At 47.8% G+C, this 24,601-nt stretch overlaps 1 protein-coding gene across 2 annotated transcripts in view; it reads left to right on the plus strand.

Annotated features, from left to right (window-relative positions):
- The window catches only part of SYNJ2 (synaptojanin 2), a 494,632-nt gene that overhangs the window by 150,209 nt on the left and 319,822 nt on the right, over positions 1–24,601 (plus strand). For both annotated transcript variants that reach the window (XM_069234571.1, XM_069234573.1), the window contains exon 4: positions 12,833–13,058. In XM_069234571.1, the coding sequence (XP_069090672.1) occupies positions 12,833–13,058 (226 nt within the window). The remainder of the gene's footprint in view (positions 1–12,832; positions 13,059–24,601) is intronic.

Raw genomic sequence — 24,601 nt, forward strand, 5'->3', positions numbered from 1 at the left:
CGAGCTTCAAAGGGAGCCTCACGCGCCGCGGTAACGCGTCCTAGCAACCAGGTTGCTAAAAGGATACTGCCGCTGGTAAGCGTCTTTCGGAAAGAACACACCACCACAGTCAAAATCACCCTTCAAACACAGGCGTGCAGAGAGAAGAAACTGCACTTATCTGTCCTCTGAGCAGTGAAGAAAGAGGGAGATATGACGTGCGATGGACATTTTATACCGATATGCTAATGGAGCCGGTGTTCTACGGTCGTCATGACAATGCTTATGGGACTTGTGGTTCAGTTATGTTTTTGTTGAACTTTGAACCTGCTGTACTTAATAAAGAGTGAATAAAGAGCTGCATAATCCTCTCCTCCAGTCCTGCCATAGAATTGGGGTTGCAGACTCGCAGTCTGTTCATTTCGGTTGCTCCCAGCTGGGACATCTCATTGGTTGTACTATGGCTATATGTAAACTGGCTGCTCCTCTATTACGTACTCCTTTATTTGTGCGGGTGTTGGGGAGTGCTCCCATCGGCACTTAATATTAAATACCAGCACTTGTCTGTGACAGTCCACCACATGGTGGCGCTGTCAATTTATGAGCGCAACACATCAGTTTAACAATCAAATATATATATGAAAATAATCATAGTACGTCAAGGTACTTTATACAGCGTAATGTGGCTAGGAATTGTCGAAATTGTCGATGTTGTTTAATATGGAACATTTATGCTGGCATTTTGCAGCGATAGCAGGTACAGTTGATGCAGTGACCTCTTGAGAAATCCATTCAGCCCTGACGCTTATTATTTTATTTATTTAATTTTACAACGTAAGCACTGCCTATAGTTTTCGTGGTTGCTTCAGCATTCTTCCAGGAGCTTGGGAACAGCTGCACCTTAGTTGACTCCCTACAATATTCCTGTATCCTTTAGCAGTGCCTCCAGTGGGGTGGCTTCTGTCACTCTTAAGTTAACCCATAGAGTCTGGATAATACTTATGGAGCCCACAGATTCTCATCAGTATTGACTTTCAGTTTAAGACGGCCCATCCCAAAGATGTTAGATATCCACTCTCATGACTTATGTTGTACTCAAACATCTCCACTCCATGTTGACAGCAGATCTTCGAATTCACACACCAAGCACCTGTCTTTAGGTCAGTCTACAACCAACACCCTTTTCTATCATGTTCCCCAAAAGTAACCAGTGATCTGCATTCTTTCCCAAGAGCCTCTGATGTTGCTCAAGTCACTTTGTAAGACACTCTATTTAGGCCATTGATTTAGGGGGCTGGGGACAACAAGATCTTTGAGTCGCTGAAAGGAGGATGACCCTCCAGGAAAGACCATTTTTAAAATTTGTATTTATGTATTTATTTATTTGAGCGTTTTTATAGTGCGGACATTACCTAGAGGTGTCAGAGTGCTTTACAATAGAATAAAAGAAAGAAAGCATGTTACATGAGAAATTTAGAGTAATATGGTAGTAGGTGGCAACACGTGTAACTACTAAGGTTACTCATGGTTAGTGTTATCTATTTACAAATTGCATAATCATAAAAAATGGCATATTGAAAAAATTAAAACAATTAGAGTTACATAAATATGTATTACATATTTACAGAGTTGAAGCAAATCGTCATTATAGCTCCCGAGGGTGCCATGTAACAGTAATGGTCACTTTATAAAATGAGATGGCATATGGCTGGTGGGGAGCATTGGTGAGGAGTGCTATTGAGAAAAATATGCTCTCGACAAGGTTGTACAGATCCTAAACAGATATCAGACAATCTCCCATGTAGCTAAAGTGCATAACACACCCAGCCTCTGGGAGGTAAATAACCCTAATCCAGAGTATATGTTTCCTACAGGAAGTAACATTGAACCGTAGATTGACTGTTACACTCGTTGCTAACATATTGGCTGGTTGTTCCTTGTAAGATTCACCTTTAGAGGGGATCACAAACCAGTTCCAAAACCATGGTGCTGAAATGGACAGAAGGTCTTGTGACAGATGCTGACAAAACAAGAAAGCAAGTCGGGACATGATGGTGGCAAATAAACGCCCTTCATCTTACTACATCAAGTGTTTGCAAGGTATGGTGTACAGCACAGTGGTGATTACTGGTTCTGTAGGCGCTGAGGAACAGTAGAATAAATAATGTTATCCATCTGTCTTTTCCAGGAACTTTTAGGCAGGGCCCCTTCGAATTATACCTTGCATAGCTCTTTAAACTCTCCATTGAAGCAGGATGTCCTTAGTCCTACAGCGTAAGGGTAGATCTTCTGGATCGGATCGGAAACAATGGATGGCATAGATTCACAAAATATTTGGTGTATCAGGTAATGTCTTGGTTAGTGTTACTTCCATTCTGTTCATGCAGCCCTGAATAATAAATATCTGGTGCTCTGGGAAGAGATCAGAGAGCCTAGCTGAAGCTGCAGCCCCACCACTGAGAGGGAGTTTGCTTAGTGTAAGAAAGTTAATTAACTAGTTGTGCCTTTTGTTTTAAAGAGGTTACTGCACCCACCATCTACTTCCTCGCTTTTAAAACAATTCTAAGGGAGAAACACTTTTGTTTGCTGGTGGGCTGACTTTTAGATGTACCTGGAATTAAACGGTCATTAAGAAAAAGTCCAGAAGTAAACTGCCATTACTGATCAGAGACTGCAGTGCTTTGAAAACCCATTACTGACTGCTATGAGTTCTGAATGGGGACGAGAGACAGGCAACATAAATTCACGGAAGACTTCCTGGTACATGGTTAGATGAATGTTATCGTGGCCCTAAAGTAATTTTTCCCACTCATCCAACTGTTGATGGTTACCAGGAAATCATCAGGAGTTGGAGCAAAGTTCATTCTGTTTTGATAAGTGATTCTAGATGCTTTTGTGATTATGTAAAATTATAACTTATAGAGATAATACACTGAATTTCTTTTATCTAGAGATTATCATGCGATGAGTAATTGGGTTTTAGTTCCTGTTTTTAGGATTCTTACAATTATCTAATTCTCACTATGCACACCTAATCCAAGGAAATTGCCTGAGGTAAGGATACATCTGTGAAGAGACTATGCTGGATCTCCCACCTACTATAACTGATACTGGTCATGTGGTGTTGACTCCGCCACCCTCAGTCGCTCTCAACTGGCTATCAACAAAGTTTTGGCTCAGTGTCCACCTTCTTGGAACAACCTGTTAGATCTCATTCTTCTTACATATCTCCTTCTCGCATGTTATTTTTTAGTACTTTTAAACCTTCAATCCAGAGTCCTGGCAGGTTTCTAAAAGAACCTTAAGTACTTCAAATAATTCTAAATTTAGCCAATGCAACAGTCAACCATCCAGATACTAACAGCCCTTCCCACCCACCTTTAGTTATCTGAGTGCTTCCTCCAGCTCCTCCTACTGACCCTCCATTGCCCTTGTGCTTCTCAGAGTGCTTGAACCGCCCACTCACCCTCTGTCTTCCCTGTGGTTGACCCGCCAACTCTGTCTTCCCTATCCGTGATCCGCCTGTCCTCCCTGTTCTTGACTCGCCTGCCCACCCTTTGTCCTCCCTGTGGTTGATCCGCCCTCTGTCCTCCCTGTGCTTGATACATCCGCCCGCCCACCCACTCTCTTCCCTCCCTGTGCTTGATTCTGTCATCCCTGTGCATGGTTCTGTTCTCCCTGTGCTTGACCAATCCAGCCTTTGTCCTCTCTGTGCTTGGTTCTGTCATCCCTGTGCTTGATTCTGTCCTCCCTTTGCTTGACCCACCCACCCTCTGTCCTCCCTGCACTTAAATCTGTCCCACTGTCCTCTTTGTACTTGAATCTGACCACAGTCCTCCCTAGTGCTTGTAATGCCTGCCCTATGTCCTCCCTTGCCTGAGCCTCCGACCATATGTCCTCCATGTGCTTGATCTCTGTGTGCTTGACCCACACGCCCTCTGTCCTTTGTGTGCTTGACCTGCCTGCTGTCTGTCCTCTGTTTGCTTGACCTGCCCGTCCTCTGTTTGCTTGAACCACCCACCTGCGCTGTCCTTTATGTGCTTGATCTGCCCACTCGCCCTCTGTCCTTTGTGCGCTTGAACTGTTCTCTGTGTGCTTGACCCGCTCACCATCTTTCCTCTGTCTGCTTAACATGCTGCCCTTTGTCCTCCATGTGTTTCCTCCGTGTGCTTGACCAGCTCGCCCACCCTCTGTTTTCCTTGAGCTTGACACAACGCCCACCCACCCTCTGTCCTCCGCTCGCCCTCTGTCCTCCCTGTGCTTCACACACCTGCCCACCCCCTGTCCTCCATGTGCCTGGCCGAACCCACTGTTTCCGCGTGCCTCGCGCACCCACCCACTGTCCCACGTGTGCTTGACCACCTGCCCACCCACCCTCTTTCCCCTGTGTGATTGCCACGGCTGCCCACCTTCTCTCCCCTGTGTGCTTGACAAGCCAGCCCAACTATCCCCATGTACTTGGCATGCCTGTCTACCCTTTGTCTCCTATGTGCTTGACACAACCACCCTCTTTTCTCCATGTGCTTGGGTCACCTGCCCACCCATGTTCTCCATGTGATCCACCCATACACTCTGTCCCTGTGTGGTCGAGCTCCCCACCCTCCCACTGACCCTTGTGTCCTTGAGCCACGTGCCCACCTTCTGTCCCTCATGTGCTTGACATCACCCGCCCACCCTCTGTCCCCTAAGTGCTTGAACCACCTGCCCACCCTCTGTCCCCTATGTGCTTGAACCACCCGCCCACCCTCTGTCCCTTATGTGCTTGACTGTGTCCCGCCCACCCTCTGTCCCTTATGTGCTTGAACCCACCTGCCCACCCTCTGTCCCTTATGTGCTTGACCCGCCCGCCCCCCCCTCTGTTCCTGAAGTGCTTGACCCACCTGCCCACCCTCTGTCCCTTATATGCTTGAGTATCCAACCCTCCCACCCTTTGTCCCCTGTGTGCTTCACCCCCCCCCTCCCCATGTGCTTGACCCACACGCCCACCCAGTGTCCCTCTGTTCTTGATCAGCCTGCCAACCCTTTGTTCCCTGTGTGCTTGGTCCACCCACCCTCTGTCCCCGTGTGCTAGACCTGACCGCCCACCATCTGGTCTCCATGTGCTTGAACATGTCTCTGTGTGGTTCACTGACTCACCCACCCACTGTCCATCAAGTGCTTGACTGTTCTTCATGTACTTGACCTAACACACCCACCCTCTGTTCCCCAGTGTACTTGGCCCACACACTCACCATCTGTTCTCAGTGTACTTGAAAGACCTACCCACCATCGGTTACCTGTGCGCTTGGCCCACCCGCCCTCCCTCTGTCCTAGGTGTGCTTGGCTCACCCTCCATTCTCAGTGTGCTTGGCCTATCCACTCACCCACCCTCTGTTCTCCATGTGCCTGGCCCACCCTTTGTTCTCTGTGTGCTTGGCCCACCTTCCCACCCTCTATTCTCTGTGCCGAACCCACTCTCTGTTCTCTGTGCTTGGCCCACCTGCCCAGCCTCTAAGCTCTATGTGCCCACCCACTCTGTGTTCTCTGTGCTTGGCCCACCTGCCCAGCCTCTAATCTCTATGTACTTGGCCCACCCACCCTCTGTTCTCTGTGTGCTTGGACCACCCACCAACCCTCTTTTCTCTGTGTGCTTGGACCAACCTCTCTTCCATATACTTGGCCCACCTGTCCACCCTCTGTTCTCCGTGTGCTTGAACCTGCCCACCCTCCATCCGTCCTCCATGTGCTTGAAATCTGACCTTGTGTGCTTCAACCCATCCTCTGTCCTCCATGTGATTGCCCCACCTGCCCACCCTCTGCTGTCCATATGCTCGGCCCACCCTCTGCTCTTTATATGCTTGGCCCACCCTCTGCTCTCTAAATTCTTGGCCCACCCTCTGCTCTCCAAATGTTTGGCCCACCCTCTGCTCTCCAAATGTTTGGCCCACGCACCCACCTTCTGCACTCCATATGCTTGGCTCACCCACCCTCTGCACTCCATATGCTTGAAACTGCTCGTCATATGCTTGGCCCACCCACTGCTTGTCATATGCTTGGCCCACCCACTGCTTGTCATATGCTTGACCCACCCACCCTCTGCTCTTCATATCCTTGGAATCTGCTCTTCATATGCTTGGTCCACCCGCCCATCCTCTGCTCTCTATATGCTTGGCCCACTCACTGTTCTCTGTGTGCTTGGCCGACCCTCTGCTCTCTGTGTGCTTGGCCCATTTGCCTACACATTGTTCTTTGTGTGCTAGCCGCACCCACCCAACCTACCCCCCTATTCTCTGTGTGCTTGCCCTACCCACCCACCGCCTATTCTGTGTGTGCTTGCCCCACCCGCCCACCCCCATTCCATGTGCTTGCCCCACCCACCCCCCTATTCTCTGTGTGCTTGGCCATCCCACTCACCCTCTACCCCCTGACCCTACCCCTGTTCTCTGTGTACTTGGCCCACCCCATTGCCTTTTTTTGGCCTACATGCCTATCCCCTATTGTCTGTGTGCCTGCCCACCCCCTGTTTTCCATGCACTTGGCCCACCAGCTGACCCCTTGTTCTCCATGCACTTGTCCCACCCATCCACGCTCCATTCTCCGTGCACTTCTCTCACATGCCAACCCCCTGTTCACTGTGTGCTTGTCCCACACACCCAACCCCCTGTTCTCCATGTGCTTGGCCCACCTGTCCACTCCATATTTGCTGTGTGCTTTGCCCACCCAACCATCTCCTGTTCTACTTGCGCTTCGCCAACCCATCCACCTCCTGTTCTCTGTGCGCTCAGCCCTCCCACATTCTTAGTGTGCTTCACCCACCTGCCCATCCTCTGTTCTCAGTGTGCATGGCTCACCTGCCCACCCCCTGTTCTCCATGTGCTTGGCCCACCCCTGTTCTCCGTGCGCTTTGCCCGCCCACCCACCCCTGTTCTCTGTGTGCTTTGCCCACCCATGTTCCTCGGGCGCTTTGCCCACCCCTGTTCTCCATGCACTTTGCTCACCCACCCACACCTGTTCTCTGTGCACTTTGCTCACCCCTGTTCTCCATGTGCTTGACACACCTGCCCACCGTCTCTTGTCTGTGCGCTGCCCACCTGCCCACCTTCCGTTCTCTGTGCTTTTGTCCCAGCTGCAGACCCTCTGTTCTCTGTGAGCTTCGACCACCCTCCCTCCTTCTGTTCTCCTTGCGCTTGGCCTACTCCCCTGCTCTCTGTTCTCCATGCACTTGGCCCACCCTCTGTTCACTGTGTGCTTGGCCCACTCTCTGTTCATGTGTGCTTGACCCACCTTGTGTTCTGTGTGCTTGACCCACCCTATGTTCTCTGTAAGCTTGAGCCGCCAGCCCACCCTCTGTCCTGTGTGTGCTTGAATCTGTCCTCCATGTACTTAAACCTGCTTGCTCACCCTTTGTCCTCTTTGTGATTGAACCAGCCCAACCACCCTCTGTCCTTTGTGTGTTTGAATCTGCCCACCCACCCATTATCCTATGTGTGCTTGAACCTGCCCACCCACACTCTGTCCTCTTTGTGCTTGAACAGTGTCCATCCACCCTTCGGTCCTCCGTGTGCTTGAGATCTTTCCTCCATATGCTTGCACCTGCCCACCCACTCTCTGTCCTCCGCGTGCTAGAACTACTGGCCCACCCTCTGACCTCCGCGTGCTAGACACACCCACCCTCTGTCCTCTGGGTGCTTGGCCCTCCCACCCTCTATCCTCCTTGTGCTTTGCCCTCCTCCAACCCTTTATCCTGAAAACTTGTGTCCAGCTTCTCTCCTCCATGTGGTTAAAACTCCCACCCAATTCCTGTTGTCCGCTTGGTTGATCCTGTCACCCCCTTCTGTCCTCCATGTGCATGACCCACCCCCTTCTGTCCTCAATGTGTGTGACCGACCCACCCCCTTTTGTCCTCCGTTGGCTTACCCCACCCACCCCTTCTGTCCTCGGTTTGCTTACCCCACCCACCCCTTCTGTCCTCCGTTTGCTTACCCCACCCACCCCTTCTGTTTTCAGAGTGCTTGACTCACCCACCCCCTAATACCAAGTGTGCTTGACCCACCGCAATTCACCATCTGCTTGACTCAACCCCAATCCTCAGTGTGCTTGACCCACCTACCCCCAATCCTCTGTCTGCTTGAAAAATCGTCAAACAGCCCACCCCCCACCCCATCATCAGTATGCTTGGCCCATCCATCACCCCATTCCTCGGTGTGCTTGACCACCCCCCCACCGCTCCCAATAATCTGTGTGCTTGAAAATCCTCAGCGTGCTTGACCTACCCACCCCCGAATTCTCTGTGTGCTTGACCCACCCACTCCTGAATTCTGTGTGCTTGAACCCCGAATTTTGTGTGCTTGACCTTCCCACCCACACCCCGATCCACCCTCCGAATTCTGTGTGCTTGCACCCTCCCACCCTCCGAATTCTCTGTGTGCTTGCACCCTCCCACCCTCCGAATTCTCTGTGTGCTTGACCCTACCAACCACCCTCCGAATTCTCTGTGTGCTTGACCCTCCGACCCACCCACCGAACTCTGTGTGCTTGACCCACCCACCCCCTGAATTCTGTGTGTTCGACCCTCCCACCCACCCCCGAATTCTCTGTGTGCTCGACACTCCCACCCACCCCCGAATTCTCTGTGTGCTCGACACTCCCACCCACCCCCGAATTCTCTGTGTGCTCGACACTCCCACCCACCCCCGAATTCTCTGTGTGCTCGACCCTCCCACCCACCCCCGAATTCTATTCTCTGTGTGCTCGACCCTCCCACCCCCGAATTCTCTGTGTGCTCGACCTTCCCTCCCACCCCCGAATTATCTGTGTGCTCGACCCTCCCACCCCTGAATATTGTTTGCTTGACCCTCCCACCCACTCCTGAATTATCTGTGTGCTTGACCCACCCGCCTGAAGTCTGTGCTTGACCCACCCGCCTGAAGTCTGTGCTTGACCCACCCCCGAATACTGAGTGCTTGACCACCCACCCCCCCGAATTCTGTGTGCTTGACCCAACCACCCCCCCAAATTCTGTGTGCTTGACCCAACTCCCGAATTCTGTGTGCTTGACCCAACTCCCGAATTCTGTGTGCTTGACCCACCCCACCAAATTCTCTGTGTGCTTGAACCCGAATTCTCTGTGTGCTTGACCCTCCTGCCCCCTTGGAATCCTCTGTGTGCTTGACCCCCGATTCCCCCGGAATCCTCTGTGTGCTTGAAATTCTCTGTGTGTTTCTCCCCTCTCCCCCGGTCCTCTGTGAGCTAGTATCCACCCACCTCCCCGGGTCCTCTCTGTGCTAAAATCCACCCACCCCAATGTGCCTCTGTGTGCTAGAACTACCCACCCACCCCAAGTCCTCCGTGTGCTAGAACCCGCCTTGGTCCTCTGTGTGCTAGATCCAGCCGTTCCTCTGTGTGCTAGACCCATCCACACCGGTCCTCCATATGCTAGAAACGCCTTGCCACCCCGGTCCTCCGTGTGCTAGAGCTGGTCCTGCATGTGCTGGAACTACCCACCCTCCCCAGGTCCTCCATCTCCGTGTGCTAGAAGTCCTCCTTGTGCTAGGGCCACCCACCCTCCCCCAGTCCTCCGTGTGCTAGAAAGTCCTCTCATTCTCCCCCAGTCGTGCGTGTGCTAGATCCACCCACCCTCCCCCAGTCCTCCGTGTGCTAGAACCACCCACCCTCCCCCAGTCCTCCGTGTGCTAGAACCAGTCCTCCATGTGCTAGAGCCACCCACCTGCCCCCAGTCCTCCGTGTGCAAGACTCGCCCACTCTCCCCCAGGCCTCCGTGTGATAGACTCTCCCACCCCCAAGGTCCTCAGTGTGCTAGTGCTAGATTCACCCACCCCCCCCCCCCTCTGTGTGCTAGGCCCCACAAGCCCCACGTCTTCTGTGCCCTGCACCCACATGCCCACCCTTGGTGTGTTTGCGCCCCCACTCACCCACCCTCTGTTGTCTGGGAGATTGCCCCCTCCCTCCCTCCCACCCACCCACCCACCCTCTGTTGTCTGTGAGCTTGCCCCCTCCCTCCCTCCCTCCCACCCACCCTCTGTTGTCTGTGAGCTTGCCCCCTCCCTCCCACCCACCCTCTGTTGTCTGTGAGCTTGCCCCCTCCCTCCCACCCACCCTCTGTTGTCTGTGAGCTTGCCCCCTCCCTCCCACCCACCCTCTGTTGTCTGTGAGCTTGCCCCCTCCCACCCACCCACCCTCTGTTGTCTGTGAGCTTGCCCCCTCCCACCCACCCACCCTCTGTTGTCTGTGAGCTTGCCCCCTCCCACCCACCCACCCTCTGTTGTCTGTGAGCTTGCCCCCTCCCACCCACCCACCCACCCTCTGTTGTCTGTGAGCTTGCCCCCTCCCTCCCACCCACCCACCCTCTGTTGTCTGTGAGCTTGCCCCCTCCCACCCACCTACCCTCTGTTGTCTGTGAGCTTGCCCCCTCCCACCCACCCTCTGTTGTCTGTGAGCTTGCCCCCTCCCACCCACCCTCTGTTGTCTGTGAGCTTGCCCCCTCCCACCCACCCTCTGTTGTCTGTGAGCTTGCCCCCTCCCACCCACCCTCTGTTGTCTGTGAGCTTGCCCCCTCCCACCCACCCACCCTCTGTTGTCTGTGAGCTTTCCCCCTCCCACCCACCCTCTGTTGTCTGTGAGCTTGCCCCCTCCCACCCACCCTCTGTTGTCTGTGAGCTTGCCCCCTCCCACCCACCCTCTGTTGTCTGTGAGCTTGCCCCCTCCCACCCACCCACCGTTGTCTGTGAGCTTGCCCCCTCCCACCCACCCACCGTTGTCTGTGAGCTTGCCCCCACCCACCCACCCTCTGTTGTCTGTGAGCTTGCCCCCACCCACCCACCCTCTGTTGTCTGTGAGCTTGCCCCCACCCACCCTCTGTTGTCTGTGAGCTTGCCCCCACCCACCCACCCTCTGTTGTCTGTGAGCTTGCCCCCACCCACCCACCCTCTGTTGTTTGTGAGCTTGCCCCCACCCACCCTCTGTTGTCTGTGAGCTAGCCCCCACCCACCCACCCTCTGTTGTCTGTGAGCTAGCCCCCACCCACCCACCCTCTGTTGTCTGTGAGCTAGCTTGTGCCCACCCACCCAACCTCTGTTGTCTGTGAGCTAGCTTGTGCCCACCCACCCACCCTCTGTTGTCTGTGAGCTTGCCCCCACCCACCCTCTGTTGTCTGTGAGCTTGCCCCCACCCACCCACCCACCCTCTGTCTGTGAGTTGCAAACACCCACCCTCTGTTGTCCCTCCATTGTCTGCGAGTTTGCCCCCACCCCCCCTCTGTTGCTTGTGTGCTTGCCCCTACCCACCCTCTGTTGTCTGTGTGCTTGCCCCTAACCACCCTCTGTTGTCTGTGTGCTTGCCCCCACCCACCCCCTGTTGTCTGTGTGCTTGTCCTACCCCATCAACCCTGGCTTCTCTGTTTGCTTACCCAAGCCCCTCCCTCCCACCATTAGTTCTCCAGGTGCTTGCCTCAGACCCTTCCACCCACCCTCCATTTGTCTGTTTGCCCTGTCCCCTCCAACATACCCTCTGTTTCTGTGTGCTCATCCACCTACTCTTGCCTATCCTGCCCCCCCTACCAATGTCCTTTTCTCCCTCCCTCCCTATTGCCCTGTACCCCATCCCACTCCCCCACTTGTTTGAGTGAGTAAGTTGGCAGATGAGGAGTGCAGGAAGTGGACAGGTCAGCAGGGCTGGGGAAGCAAATGGCTAAAAATAATATTTAAAAATGCTATGATGTAGCCAGCGTTAATGCACCTTGCTGCACAGCAACCACGCCGGTGTATAGTATGGCTTCAAATCGTTGCCAATAGGCACTGGCAGAGCCAATAGGTTTCAGAAGGGAGACCTTTTGGCTTTATCAATGCTTGTTTATTTTAGTATTGTGGCACTTACTTTCAAAATGTATTGGTGTGGTATCTGCTTTGTGGCAGGAAATAGCTGAAAACATGGCATATTCTTAGGGTTCACGTCCCATAACTGAAAGCAAGGAGAAGTTCACATAAAGTAGCCATGTCGCTGAAGCAGTTGAAGCCACAAGAGTCACATGACAGGGTTTTTGACTGAAAGTGATGTTGAGTAATGTGGGTATAGGGATGTTGACCCTTTATTGGTTGACCATCTTCGCTTGTCTTTCTCAGTGAAGTCAGCCGGAAGACCCTCGTAGTTTCTGTGAATGTAGTGGTAATTAGACCCTTGGCCAGGGTGGATTCCGTCTAGCTGATCCCTAGCCTGCCGCAACTTGATTGGTGAAATCTATCATTTAAAACACCTGTCCATACCAGTGTCATTGATGTGTCACATTGTAAGACCCCCTCCATCACTCCTCTGTGCTGCACTATCTCCCTGCAACTCTCTCCCGGGCCCCGGTCTCAGCCGAAGCACTTCTACGCCGTGACCTTTGCATGTAAAAAGCACAAAATGACCTCTGCAGCTACTGCCGGGATGATCCCTGCATTGTAACCTCTACCTCACAACTGTGTCACTGTCCCCGCCAGAAGGAACTACCTGCCGCAGCACTGCTGCTGTCTTTGCAGTCACTTTGTTGTATTTTGTTGAAGGGTAGGTTCCGTTTCTACGCAAAGACTGTACATTTCTGCATGACAGAGACTTGCAGTGCTCCGGTCTCACTGTATCTGACGTGGTGGAGCAGCTGGCACATCCTGCATGCCTGTGTCCTCCGTTATACCCGTGCTGAGTAGGTACGGGGATGTGTGTGCGCGTACGCTTTCCTGATGCCCATGTTATACCTGTTTTTATCTCAATGAAGCTTCAGAAGACATTGGCACTATGCAAAATTCAAACCTGTTAGCATTATTGGTGAATGTTTTTGATGTCATTCTCAGTGACTTAAAGTATATTTCCTTGAATTGTACAGGAACCAGTTGATGCACACACCCTTCAAGCACTACCAGGTGAACTGCTCGAACTGGCTGCTCAAAGTGATCTGTGGTATTGTAGAAATTCGCACGGTGTACGCCTCTGACAAAAAAGCCAAGGCATGCTTGATCTCACGCATCAGCTGCCAGAGAGCTGGGACCAGGTTTCAAATCCGAGGGGCAGATGACGATGGACATGTGTCTAATTTTGTCGAGACAGAGCAGGTAATTGTCTAAGCGAAGCCAATGTTCCTAAATTATTGACTGTGTTGTAGCAGCTTCAGGAGTGTGTTGAACGATGTCATTAAATATAGCAAGGGCCTGTGTAGCTGATGTTACATAGTTCTAGAGGTGACCTAAAGTGGTATCCACAAATAGTTTCATTTCAGTAAAGGTCTTGGTTTGTCTCAGGTAAATGCCTGACCCATCTCCTTGTCCACAATTCTTTCTCTTTTGCTATGCAAACCCAAACAATATATCCAAGGTCCATGCAAATTACCGTCACCTCTGAAGTTCCTTTATGAAAATGTGGTGCTCTGTTCTGTATTAACCCACATATCTGCACTTTTCTTCTATTGAGTCATAAAAATGATGTGTTCTCTTTTTATGTAAAATATTTTAAGAATTCATCCCGTGTATCAAAACCATTACAAAAGCCACAAGTCTTTTCTGAGAATCCTTGTAGTAGCACTGCACTGGGGTCCTCTCTTTTGATTAGAAAACTGATGAATCAACTTAATCTGTGAATGAAAACTATTAATGTCCCTCTGTTTGCAACAGTAAATGTGGATTTGTGTGAGTCAAAGATGTGCTTTGTAATCACGTTATTAAAATGCTGAGTCAGTAGCCCTGTCTTCTTCCGGCTGTATTTCCTTTCACTTTGCTGTGCACTTTCCTGTTTTGTTCCATGGCCCCCCTTACTGACCCTCGGTTCCTGCTTGCAGCTCGCTTGTACTGATTTAAGCAATGGGAATTTTTCAAATGTCTTCAACCCATTTTAAAGGGAATAGTTGGTTTTGGATATGTAAAGTGTGAACACTAATACTTGTGACACAGCCAGAGTAAATTCCTTGTTAGCTGCTTTGGCTTGTCAATTTAATTGACACTTTTCTTCACTTATTGTTCACCCAAGACCAACAGAAATACTTTCTCAAAAAGGAAAAGTGTTTGATTAGGCTTGAAAAAGAACACATTATAAACAAGCTGTGAATGGCTCATGCTTTTTGTGATGTCTAAATGTGAGACATGTATACAGTCTCTTTTCATCCCTGCAGTCCGACTAAGTAGGGTAATTGTTTACCTTGCTATTAAAACAGTGCCCAAACTAAACATTTAGAAGAAACCAGACAATGAATCAAACATAAGTTTCCCTTTAGCCTTAGGTTTTAGTAGTTTGTACTATGTGTTGGAATCTTTTACTCAGGTGAGGCATCCCTTGTAACCATGCTTTCGTTTAATGTTTCATTATGGATTCGCAAGTGTCGACCCTCGAGTGATCGAAACATCTGGTGTTCTGGCCGCTTGAGACCTTTCCTTGCCTTACTCTTCTGTTGACCTACACCTCACATTTAGGGATCAATGGTAAGATCCCCAGGATCACACCAGAATTGCAAAACTGAGATTGTGTAGTGAGCTTTTCCTGCCATCGTGGCGCAGGGTTGTGGAATTTAATAAAATATCTACATGTCCATGGGGCAACTTGCTTCATAAATCTCCTTGTCCTGTAAAAAAAAAAAAAAAAAAAAAAAAAAAATCCACTTGTTTCTTTGGTGCCACACAGTGAGCCATAAATTATGGCAGCAATCTCATTATATAAGATCTTTGATTATAGCCTATCTGATCATGGCAGGGCTCATACTTTCGTAGGTTTGAACTCTAGCAGTTTGTGCATTTTGCCACATTTCCACAGATCTACATACTGGGACTGGAGGTAGCGTTAAGCAATAGTTACAGGGTTGAAATGCTCTTTGGAGTCTGTGTAACCCTATCTCGCATGTTTGTGGGTTTTCACCAGCATTTCTGTAATCATTTCCCATACTGAGAAAGGTTGTAAATTTACTCCAGACAGGGACAGAACTAAAACTTCTTCCACGGTTGGTGAAAAAAGTGGTTGGAGGGAAAGAAGTTGTAAAGTCTCAGATTTACGCTTAAGTAAAATCTACACATGCATATTTGCTTGCGTTAATATGCGGTTCAAAAATATACAAGTATATGAAAGCTGTAAATCTGAACTAATGCAAGGGCATATACAGTGGGTGCACTTTTCTGCCTTTATTTAAGAATTGGCTCTTAATTAATTGCTTTTTGCTAATATTTGTTATAATGGTAAGGGGCTGGCATCTCCCACAACAATAAAGTGTTACAAAAACTATATAAAAACAACAGACATTGACAAAACCAAAAGGCTTACCACCAATGCCAGACCAATTGGCTTTGTCAATGTTTGTTTATTTTCATGTTTCTGATAATCTTGTTGAAACTAGTGCACTGATTTTCCATTATGAATATATTTTGGAAATACTAGCATGCATGGACACATTTTAGTAAATGATGCTTCAAAGAAATGGTACCTAAAATTTCACAGTAGTTTAGCTAAGCTTATTTTTCCTAGTTGCATTTTTTTGTGAATCTTTAATTTGAAAGCAAGGACTCATCGTTCTTGCTTTCAAGCTTCTGCAAATATTTGCATCCAATCAGAGAGCATTCTGGGAGCATTATACATAGTCCCATGTTATTAAACTTTGCAAACGTGTGTACACATTTTTATACTGGGAACACTATAATCTTTGAAGTCCGAGCTTGCAACATTTTTTTTAGAGTGCTCACCACAATAATAAAATCTCTGCATTAACATATGGACACAAATATTACTCTAACTTCAAACAATGCCCTTCCCTGATCCATATTCTGATACTGTAAACTGGCAGCCAAAGGGGTTGTGCTATAGGGGTTTGAGCCTACCTGTCCGAAGGACAAAATAAACAAAACAACTTGTTGTCCTTGACCCCAAACAATATGTCCTGGGAATCGGGCCATCGAAATTCCACATTCCTGTGGTGCTAGACTAGCCCACATGCAAGAAATCAAGAAACCAACATAAGAATAAAAAATGCAATAATGAATGTTAGACTTGGCAGCTTTTTAGTGTGTCTTCTCCTGTCTTTTTGCCTACTTACCTCCTGTTTTTTTATAGTATACTGGACTCTGTAGTTGCTGGTTTATTGTCTGCTAATCAGTGCTAAAGTGCAAGTGCTTCCTATATAAATTGTACTGTTGATTGATTTAGCCATGATTGGCATATTTGATTTACTCGTAATTCCCGAGTAAAGTGCACTAGAGTTGCCCAGGGCCTATAAATCAAATGTTACTAGTGGGCCTGCAGAACTGATTGTGCCACCCACATAAGTAGCCCTGTAAACATGTCTCAGACCTGCCACTGTAGTGTCTGTGTGTGCAGTCTTGCACTGCCAATTCGACCTGACAAGCGTACCCAACCTTCCCTTTTACTACATGTAAGGCACCCCTAAAGTAGGCCCCAGGAAGCCCCAAGGGCAGGGTGCAGTGTATGTTGACGGTGGGACATGTACTAATGTGTTTTATATGTTCTAACAGTGAAATACTGCCAAATTTGTTTTTCACTGTTGCAAGTCGTATCTCTCTCATAGGTTAATACAGGGCTGCCTTTAATTATCATTACAGTTCAGCACCCCTTTGAGAGCAGATAGATATGTGGAGTTTGGGGTCTCTGAACTCACAATTTAAAAATGCATCTTTTGGTAAAGTTGTTTTTTAAATTGTTTGTTTGAAAATGCCAGGTCTAACACTAGCCCCTCCAGCTGAGAGTGAGGGAAACTACCCATCGACTTCAGTGTCGTCACCAAACATCCCTGTTTGCACCGCGACCGATGGACACCGCACGGAATCTGTCCCGCTCAGCACCGCCGATTTGGGTCTACCAACGACAGCGATTCAGCAATCACGACACCACTGCCTGCACTGTGATGTGGTGACACCGCATGTCGCACTGCACCGCTTCACACCAGAGCCCTAGTCTCACTGACACCATTGGACGACGTTACCGAGCTGCTGCTTTCACCGTGGCACGTTCCATCCTCCCGCTTCGCACCGAAGACCCGACCCATCCACGCCAGCGCTCCTGACTTCATCAGCCTGGAGTTCGATCCGCAAGGCGAGTGACTTAAAGGGCTTACGACCCCCGCACCGACCTTCGAGACCGACGCCAGCAACGCTGATCTCCATCTCATCGCGAGGATCACGACGCCCTTCAATTCCAAAGGTACTGTTTGCGGAATCTTCCTGACGACGTAGCTGGCCTGCGATGCCACGGCCGACCAGAACTGTGGGTTTTGTTGATTACAACGCAGTGATAGCCCCGGGTGGAGCTTAACTTTGGCTGTGTGCAAACTTCTTTTTCCTTTTGATTCTCTCTTCACGCTCACGGCAGCGCTTTGAATTGGCTCGCTTATATCAACAGTTTTTTTTTGTTGTTTTTTTTGTGTGTGTGGCAAGAAAAGTCCAGTTAGGAAATTACAACGCTAATAGCTCTAATTCGGGTAAATGTGAGACCCATTGCATTGCAAATGATTGCTGATAATTGAAAGCTTTCCTGAGCTTCTCCCCAACATAAGGATTCTGACAGGGTACACATCTTAAAAACCGTGACTCGAATACCCCCAGTTGTTCTCAAGTGAGCATTAGAGTATTGTCACAATAGTTGTATCACAAAAGGAGTGATGAGGCAAAAAAAAGAAAGAATAAAAGGAAAAGAGTAGATAACAAATGCAAGAAATAGACAGGAATGTGGAAAGTGAAATGAAGAAAATGGAAAACAAAAACAAAAAGAAAAATAGAAAGGAAGAAAAAGAAAGCAGCAGAAAAAGTAAGGTAGAAATAAAGAAAGGTAAAAGTCAAAAAGAAAGACAAATTTATTTAAAGGAAAATAAAGAAAAGGTGTGAAAGGAAAAAAGAGAAGAAAAAGAGAAAATAAAGAAGAAAAAAACACAATGGAGTGAATGAAAGGTGGGGAAGAAGAAAAGAAAAAAAAGACAAATAAGTAAATAAAGAAGGAATGGGCATAAAAAAGAAAGTAGAAAGAAACTGAAATAGGAAATAAATGAGAACCGTAGAGGATTAAATGAAAAGGGATATAAAAGGTAGAGAAAGAAAAACAAAAGCATGAAAAGAAAGAAAAAGAAAGACTAGGCAGAGAGAATGATGTAAAGAAAGAAGGGCATACGGAGAAAGAGGAAGAATGAGTCAGGATGGAGAGAAAGCACGAAAGAGGGGAGAAAAAGGAATCAAGGTGGAAAAAGTCTCGGAAGAAAAGAAAAATAAATATCCAAACAAGGGACTTAGAAAAAGAAAAGAAAAAGAAAATAAGAAAAGAGAAGTAACATTTTCAGAAGAGGGCACTCTGAATTCCCAGGCATCACAGAACAGGGTACACAATGTTTAAAAGTGCTGCCTTTCCGAAGGGCAGCTGCAGTTTTTCAATCACTGGCTACTCGTAGGTTGCGATGGACATGTTAGAGATGACTGGTCTAAATACTCTTTGAAACTGCTGCTCTTCGTCCTGCCCATATTGTAGGTTGCTGGCCACAGAATGTTATTTAATGTGCTAGGCTCCATATGTTTTAATTTGTTACAGCACTTAACTGTTGTGCCCTGCCTGCCTCATAAGATCGCACTCCAAGCGTATCTGGTATGGGGAGATGCTCTGTGCTAGGTTTAAAACATGCTGCTGAACTTTTAATTAAAGTTTGTCCAGTAGTACTGACTCACGGCCATGGAGAGCTTCCCTGCCATAGGTTAGAGTTGGCAGACCCTTTGCCGCCATTACCCTTTAAAGAGAGTCAAGTGTTGGACCTGTCAGCCTCTTGTGCAGGATATTGAACGCCACAATTAAGGTGCTGCTCTTGTTTGTGGTAGCCCACGGCGGTTGTTTGAAGATTCCTTTATCATCCAGCAAAACTCGTAAGTACTTATACTTACTGTGGCCAGGGTATGTGTACATAGGTGCCAGGTTGCGTTCTTCTTAACTGCCTTGCTGACCATCATCATCTTTGTTTAATTTCGGTTAATAACTAGGACATTTTGCTTCTGTATGATAACATGCATTGAATAAAGAAATGTGGCCTGCAACTGAATGCAAATCCACGAAATAGATGAAGTGGAGCTGGGTGGTTACTGTTTTCTTGAGAATTTACCCAAGGAATAGAAGAGGGGTGATGGGACGCCAGTAGGTAGAAAGTTTGTGAGACTAGAGTTTTGTTTTCTTGAGCATGGGTAGGATTTAGCCTTCTTTTTAAAAGGAAAAAAGTATAGCGGTGAAGAGGCGAAAATGAGGAAATGTGTCACGGGCCATAGGTGGTATTTGATTAATGTGAAAGCAAAATGTTCCTCTTTGGGTCACTAAAATGCCCATCAGTCCTTTTCTTGCCCTCTTATATGATGGTTTCTTTTTTAGGCCTACTGTTTTCATTTGTTTATTGTTTCCAATGCTGGTTCTCACATTCATAGTTTTGGAATAAATACTTTTCAGAAAGGAAGTCCTATTCAATCTCACTTTTATCTTTTGTGGGTTTACATTAATTGGGTGTGTAGTGTTGTCTACATATTAGATTCATATGTGTTATTTCATCTTAATATGTATTCACGTAACACCTAGCTGTATCAATGTAAATGAGGTTTTCCATGGAAGTTATGTTTACTGTGAGCACATCGAAGAGATGGCCAAGCGTGTCCTATTCCTTCTAAAAATGTGCTGTAGCATCAAGCCTTTCCTATAATAAACACCTTTAAATTGGCCATCCAAGACATAGCAATCTCACTTATAGATAATGGATATCGGTTACGGATGTGACTGTATAAATTTCATCAAACTCCCTTCAAATCATCTCATACAAACGCCCACCATGAAGGCGATTTGAGGGTACAAGTCTGCCTAATTTCAAGAAGTAATGACAGGCACATTTTTGATAAGGGGTGATAAAGACAAGTGTAGGGCTCCAGTGAATCTCTGTTTCATGAACTGGCTGCAGCTAGTTTAAACAAGCATTAACCCAGCTAATAGGTTTTGCTTATACAAGAGCTATTGGCTTTAGCAATGTCTTTTGCCATGTTGTACACCAGTGTAGCTGCTGTTCAGCATAGCTAAATGTTAGTGGTGTGGAATGTCAGACTGGAGTGGGGGAGTAAAGTGTTGTACAGTAGTTTTGTTGGAGTCGAGTAGGGTGAGTAGGGTGTCGTATAGGGGAGTGGAGTTCAGTGGTAGAGAGTGTCATAGAACGGAGTGTGGTGGAATAGGGTGGAGTGGCTTGAAGTGGACTGAGGTAGCGGGGTGGATTGAGTAGAGTGAGGTGGAATGGAGTGGAGTGTGTTAGATTGGATTGGAGCGGCGTGGATTTGAGCAGGTGGATTGGGGTGGGGTGCATTGCAATGGATTGGGTTGGATTGGAGTGGGATAGACTGGATGGATTGGAGTGTGGTGGACTGAACTGGGGTGGATTGGACTGGGGTAGAGTGGGATCGATTGGAGTGGAGTTGGGTGGAGTGGATTGAAATGGGGTGGGGTGGACTGGGTGGACTAGATGGATGGGTTGGATTGGCGTGGGTTGGATTGGGGTGAATTACAATGAGGTGTATTGGATTGGCATGCAGTGAGTTGGATTGGCATGATGGAGTGGGCTGAAGTAAGCTGGACTGAAGTGGGGTGGATCAGATTGGATTGGATTGAGTGGGGTGGATTAGGGTGGGGTGGATTGGATTGAGTAGGGTGTATTTGAATGGATTGGATGGGGTGGGGTAGATTGGTTTAGCGCGGGTGGATTGGATTCGAGTGGGGTGGATTGGATTTGGGTGGATTGAATTGGGGTGGGCTCAGTGGACTGGATTTGTTTGAGGTGGATTGTAAAGGAGTGGATTGTGGTGTATTGGAGTGGGGTGGATTGAATTATTGTGGGGTGGATTCATTGGAGAGGGGTGGACTGGATTGGTAGATAAAGGTGGTTCGGAGTGGGTGGATTGGACTGTAATAGGGTGGATTAATGTGAACTTGATTTGAGTGGGGTGGATTGTATCGGAGTGGGATGGATTAGGGTGGTGTCAGTGGATTGGAGTTAGGTGGATTGGTTAGCAGTGGACTTGATTGGAGTGGGTGGATTGGGTTGGGGTGGATTGGATTGGAGTAGGGTGATTTGGATTGGAGTGGGGTGGATCGGACTGGAGTGGGGTTAATCTGTAGTGGGGTGGATCAGGTTGGGTTGGATCGGATTGGGGTGGAGTAGGTTGGATTCTTTTGGAGTAGGGTGGGTTGGATTAGAGTAGGGTGGGGTTGGATTGGGCTGGGGCATATTGTTTTGGATTGGAGTGGGGCTGATTGAAGTTGGGCTGATTGGAGTAGGACAGACTGTTTTGGAATGGAATGGGGCAGATTCTTTTGGATTGCAGTGAGGCAGATTGTTTTGGATTGCAGTGGGGAAGATTGGAGTGGGCAGATTGTTTTGAATGTGACTGCAGCAGATTGCAACGGGTAAAATTGTTTTGGATTGGGACAGATTGTTTTGGATTGGAATGGTGCAGATAGTTTTGGATTGTAGTGGGGCAGATTGGATTGGGGTAGATATGAGTGGGGCAGATTGTTTTGGATTGGGAGATGGGCAGATTGTAGTGGGACAGAATGTTTTGGGTTGGAATGGGGCAGATTGTTTTGGATTGGAGTGGGAGAACTGGAGTAGGGCAAAAATAAAAGAAAACAAGAAGTGCTAAGTGATGAGACGACTTAGCACAATAAAATAGTTAGCTAATAAAAACACTTTGCAATTTAGTTTGACCTTCTGGGTACGTTTTTGCAAGTCACAAGCCTTCTGTTTGTAGGGCACTAGAAATTAAAAAGAACAAAATAGTACATTAATTGCATTGGGAGTAGTGGAGGTGCACCGATTAATTTGAATCAATTGGTTGATTCCTGCTCCTGTCCCTGCTCCACACAGAGGAACGCAAATTATGCTTGGACCGTAGGGGCGAATTACGAGGCTGTAAAGAAGAGTGTCCAGCAAGCCAACAAATGGTAAGCGACAGGCGGGCTCAAAGCCCTTTACTGTACACACCAGAGTCTCACCAGCGAGGCACATGCACTCGCAGACTTGACCCTAAAAAATAATGAGAACATTGACTTAAACTCATACATGTGCCTCTCTGGCATAAAGTAAAACTGCACAGTAATGTTATATGGGTTATGTAATGACCAAGAAAATGTCACATTTACGCAGGTATGACAATTGCAAAGAATGCCTATATTATGTATTTTTCAAAATCTGTGAAATGTCCAATAAACACATAAAAAAAAAAACTTTAAATCAGTCTTCCAATCGGCAGCAACGTGTGTTCTTCAAAACAAAAAGAAGTCAGCGTAGCATACCAGTCCTTCACTAGAAGGCTGGTCTCCCGTCGACCACCACTCTACATTTAACAGTGCATTTATGACCAACAGAGTGACTGATGAACAAATCAGAAGCTGCAGCTTTATGGCAGAATTAGAACTTGAGGAAGCCATGCTCTGCCGAAACTGGACACTTTACATTCAGAAAGTCCTTCACCTTGAAACAGCCTCCCCCGGAAATGAGCCAAGGATCTGGGATGCTACAGCGGTACATATCTGACAAGCCAGGTCAATCGGTGGTTTTAAAAGTGGCATGAAACAGCACCTTTACTGACCTGTACCCCCTACTATACCTGTTCTCCTCAAACCCGTACTACAAAGATACTGATATCTTTGCAGATATTTATACTGCCAACTTTTGACCCATGGATTCTGTTAGTTTCACTATTTCTTTCATTTCTCTATAATGTGCTCTGCCACCCCTGTGCCAGAGTCTTCACATGCTCTATCAAGTTCCTAAATACATAAATATACTCAAAAACAGTGAAATGCATCTGTTAGGATGTTTTTAAAAACTCTCTTCAAATTCCATTCAAACCAAAAAAATAGGCTTTCAAACTGACTATCTACATTTGCATTTGCTGTTAAGATTACTGTACCTACTTTCTGGCTATCATCCTAAATGACACTGTTCACTCTAAATGCCCAAGATATGGGTAAGTAACAAGTTGTTTAAAAAGTGTTATCTCAAAATATTTTTAGCATTTTTAGATCTGACATAAAAGACAGCTTCAGATGGATTATTAGATGTTCTTATAAAGTATACATACCAAATGTATATCTGGAAAGGGGCTTTGGGTCAGGCCCCCTTCACCCACTGCTTGCTCGAAGTGTCAGTCACACTCTAGATTTGCCTCAGACCGGCATACAGAGAGTGGGCAGTGGGTCAGCCCACTTCATGTTGCCAGTTGTATTCACATGTTGGATCTGCCTCCAGGACAGCCTTCGTTGTTTGTAGTGGTCAGGAGATGTGAGTGATATCACTTTACCTTTTGTGCGGTGGCTCTGCATTCAGGAAGGGGCATATGCAATGAAGTGACAGTGGGGTTTCCCTCTACCTGCCACCATGCACACTGCACTCTACTCTTTCAGAGGTGTTTCAGAGTGTGGTGCTACGGGGCACCATTTATAGCGCCTGTGGTGGGGTAGCATGAAGGTGGACAGCAGCCAGAGTTGATGCCAATGGTACATATAGCACATCGTGGTGCATGCCACCTCATGCAGCAGGGGCACAGGCTAATGAAAAGTATTGCTTTTAGCCCTTTTTATCTCCCGTAAGCAGTCGGTTTTCGGTCCTATTGACCACCCACTGCCCCTTTCCCTTCCAATGCTCATCACAGCTACTCACAAGCCTTGCAGTTTTCTCTTTCCTTGTGAGAACCTGTCACGTGATGCAAGGCATGAATGAACGGGTGTGGTAGAATTGGTACCTATCTACTTTGTAAGCTTGGAGAACGTCTCACTGTACTGACAGTCACGAGTTTTGCTGAAGTGAATTTTGAAACACTTAAGATCTCACGTGATCTTTTGCCCCCGAAACTTCCTTGGCTGCCCCGTCATACTGAAGCCTTTTCCCAGAGGTAGCAGCAATCGAATAATCACCAAGAGGTATTGAATTTCTTGTATTTTCCTTCTATGCTGCAGGGGCTGTTACTCCACATCTCCCATGATGGCATCAGTGATAGTTCCTCTGTCAGGTGCCTGAGCCATTGATGGTTCCCAGAGTCACCGCGCTGTATTGGGCCTCATTTGGCGCATGGATAATCTGATTTGATTTCCTAGTTCAAGGTGGCCTGCCTGTATCATGATTCTTCCCGTGAATTTGGGACTTTAAATCCTCTCGCCTGCATAGCCCAAATTGAGCCACTTGTTAGTTATGTTTATCCACCCAGTGCCGCTATCCTGGCCAAACACGAATGTGCAGATGTGAGAACCCCTCGTCCACAGTGTAGCACCAGCCACCCACACTTCCGAGCGAGAAAGCGCTGCAGTTTCAGGTTCAATGACAAGCTTCGCTTCCTGCGGCAGCATTTTTCCTTTGTCTTGCACTAACTACTGCACTGTGCACATTTGAAGGCGAAAGGCTGATACACTTTTATGAGATTTTTCGAAGAGTCAGTCCCTGTAATGAATTTGTCTTCAGGGCACATTATGGAATGGATGACTTGGAATCCTTTTCCTTCCCCTCAGTGTGAAAGTTATATGGATACGGATTCCTCAGCAGTGTTTAACAGAATCGCCTGATGCCATTTGCTGCTTCCTGCAGAAAGAATCCAGCTAGCCACAATTTTGCATACTCTCCCTTGAG

Source organism: Pleurodeles waltl, chromosome 5, assembly GCF_031143425.1.
Source record: "Pleurodeles waltl isolate 20211129_DDA chromosome 5, aPleWal1.hap1.20221129, whole genome shotgun sequence".
Classification (NCBI taxonomy): domain Eukaryota; kingdom Metazoa; phylum Chordata; class Amphibia; order Caudata; family Salamandridae; genus Pleurodeles; species Pleurodeles waltl.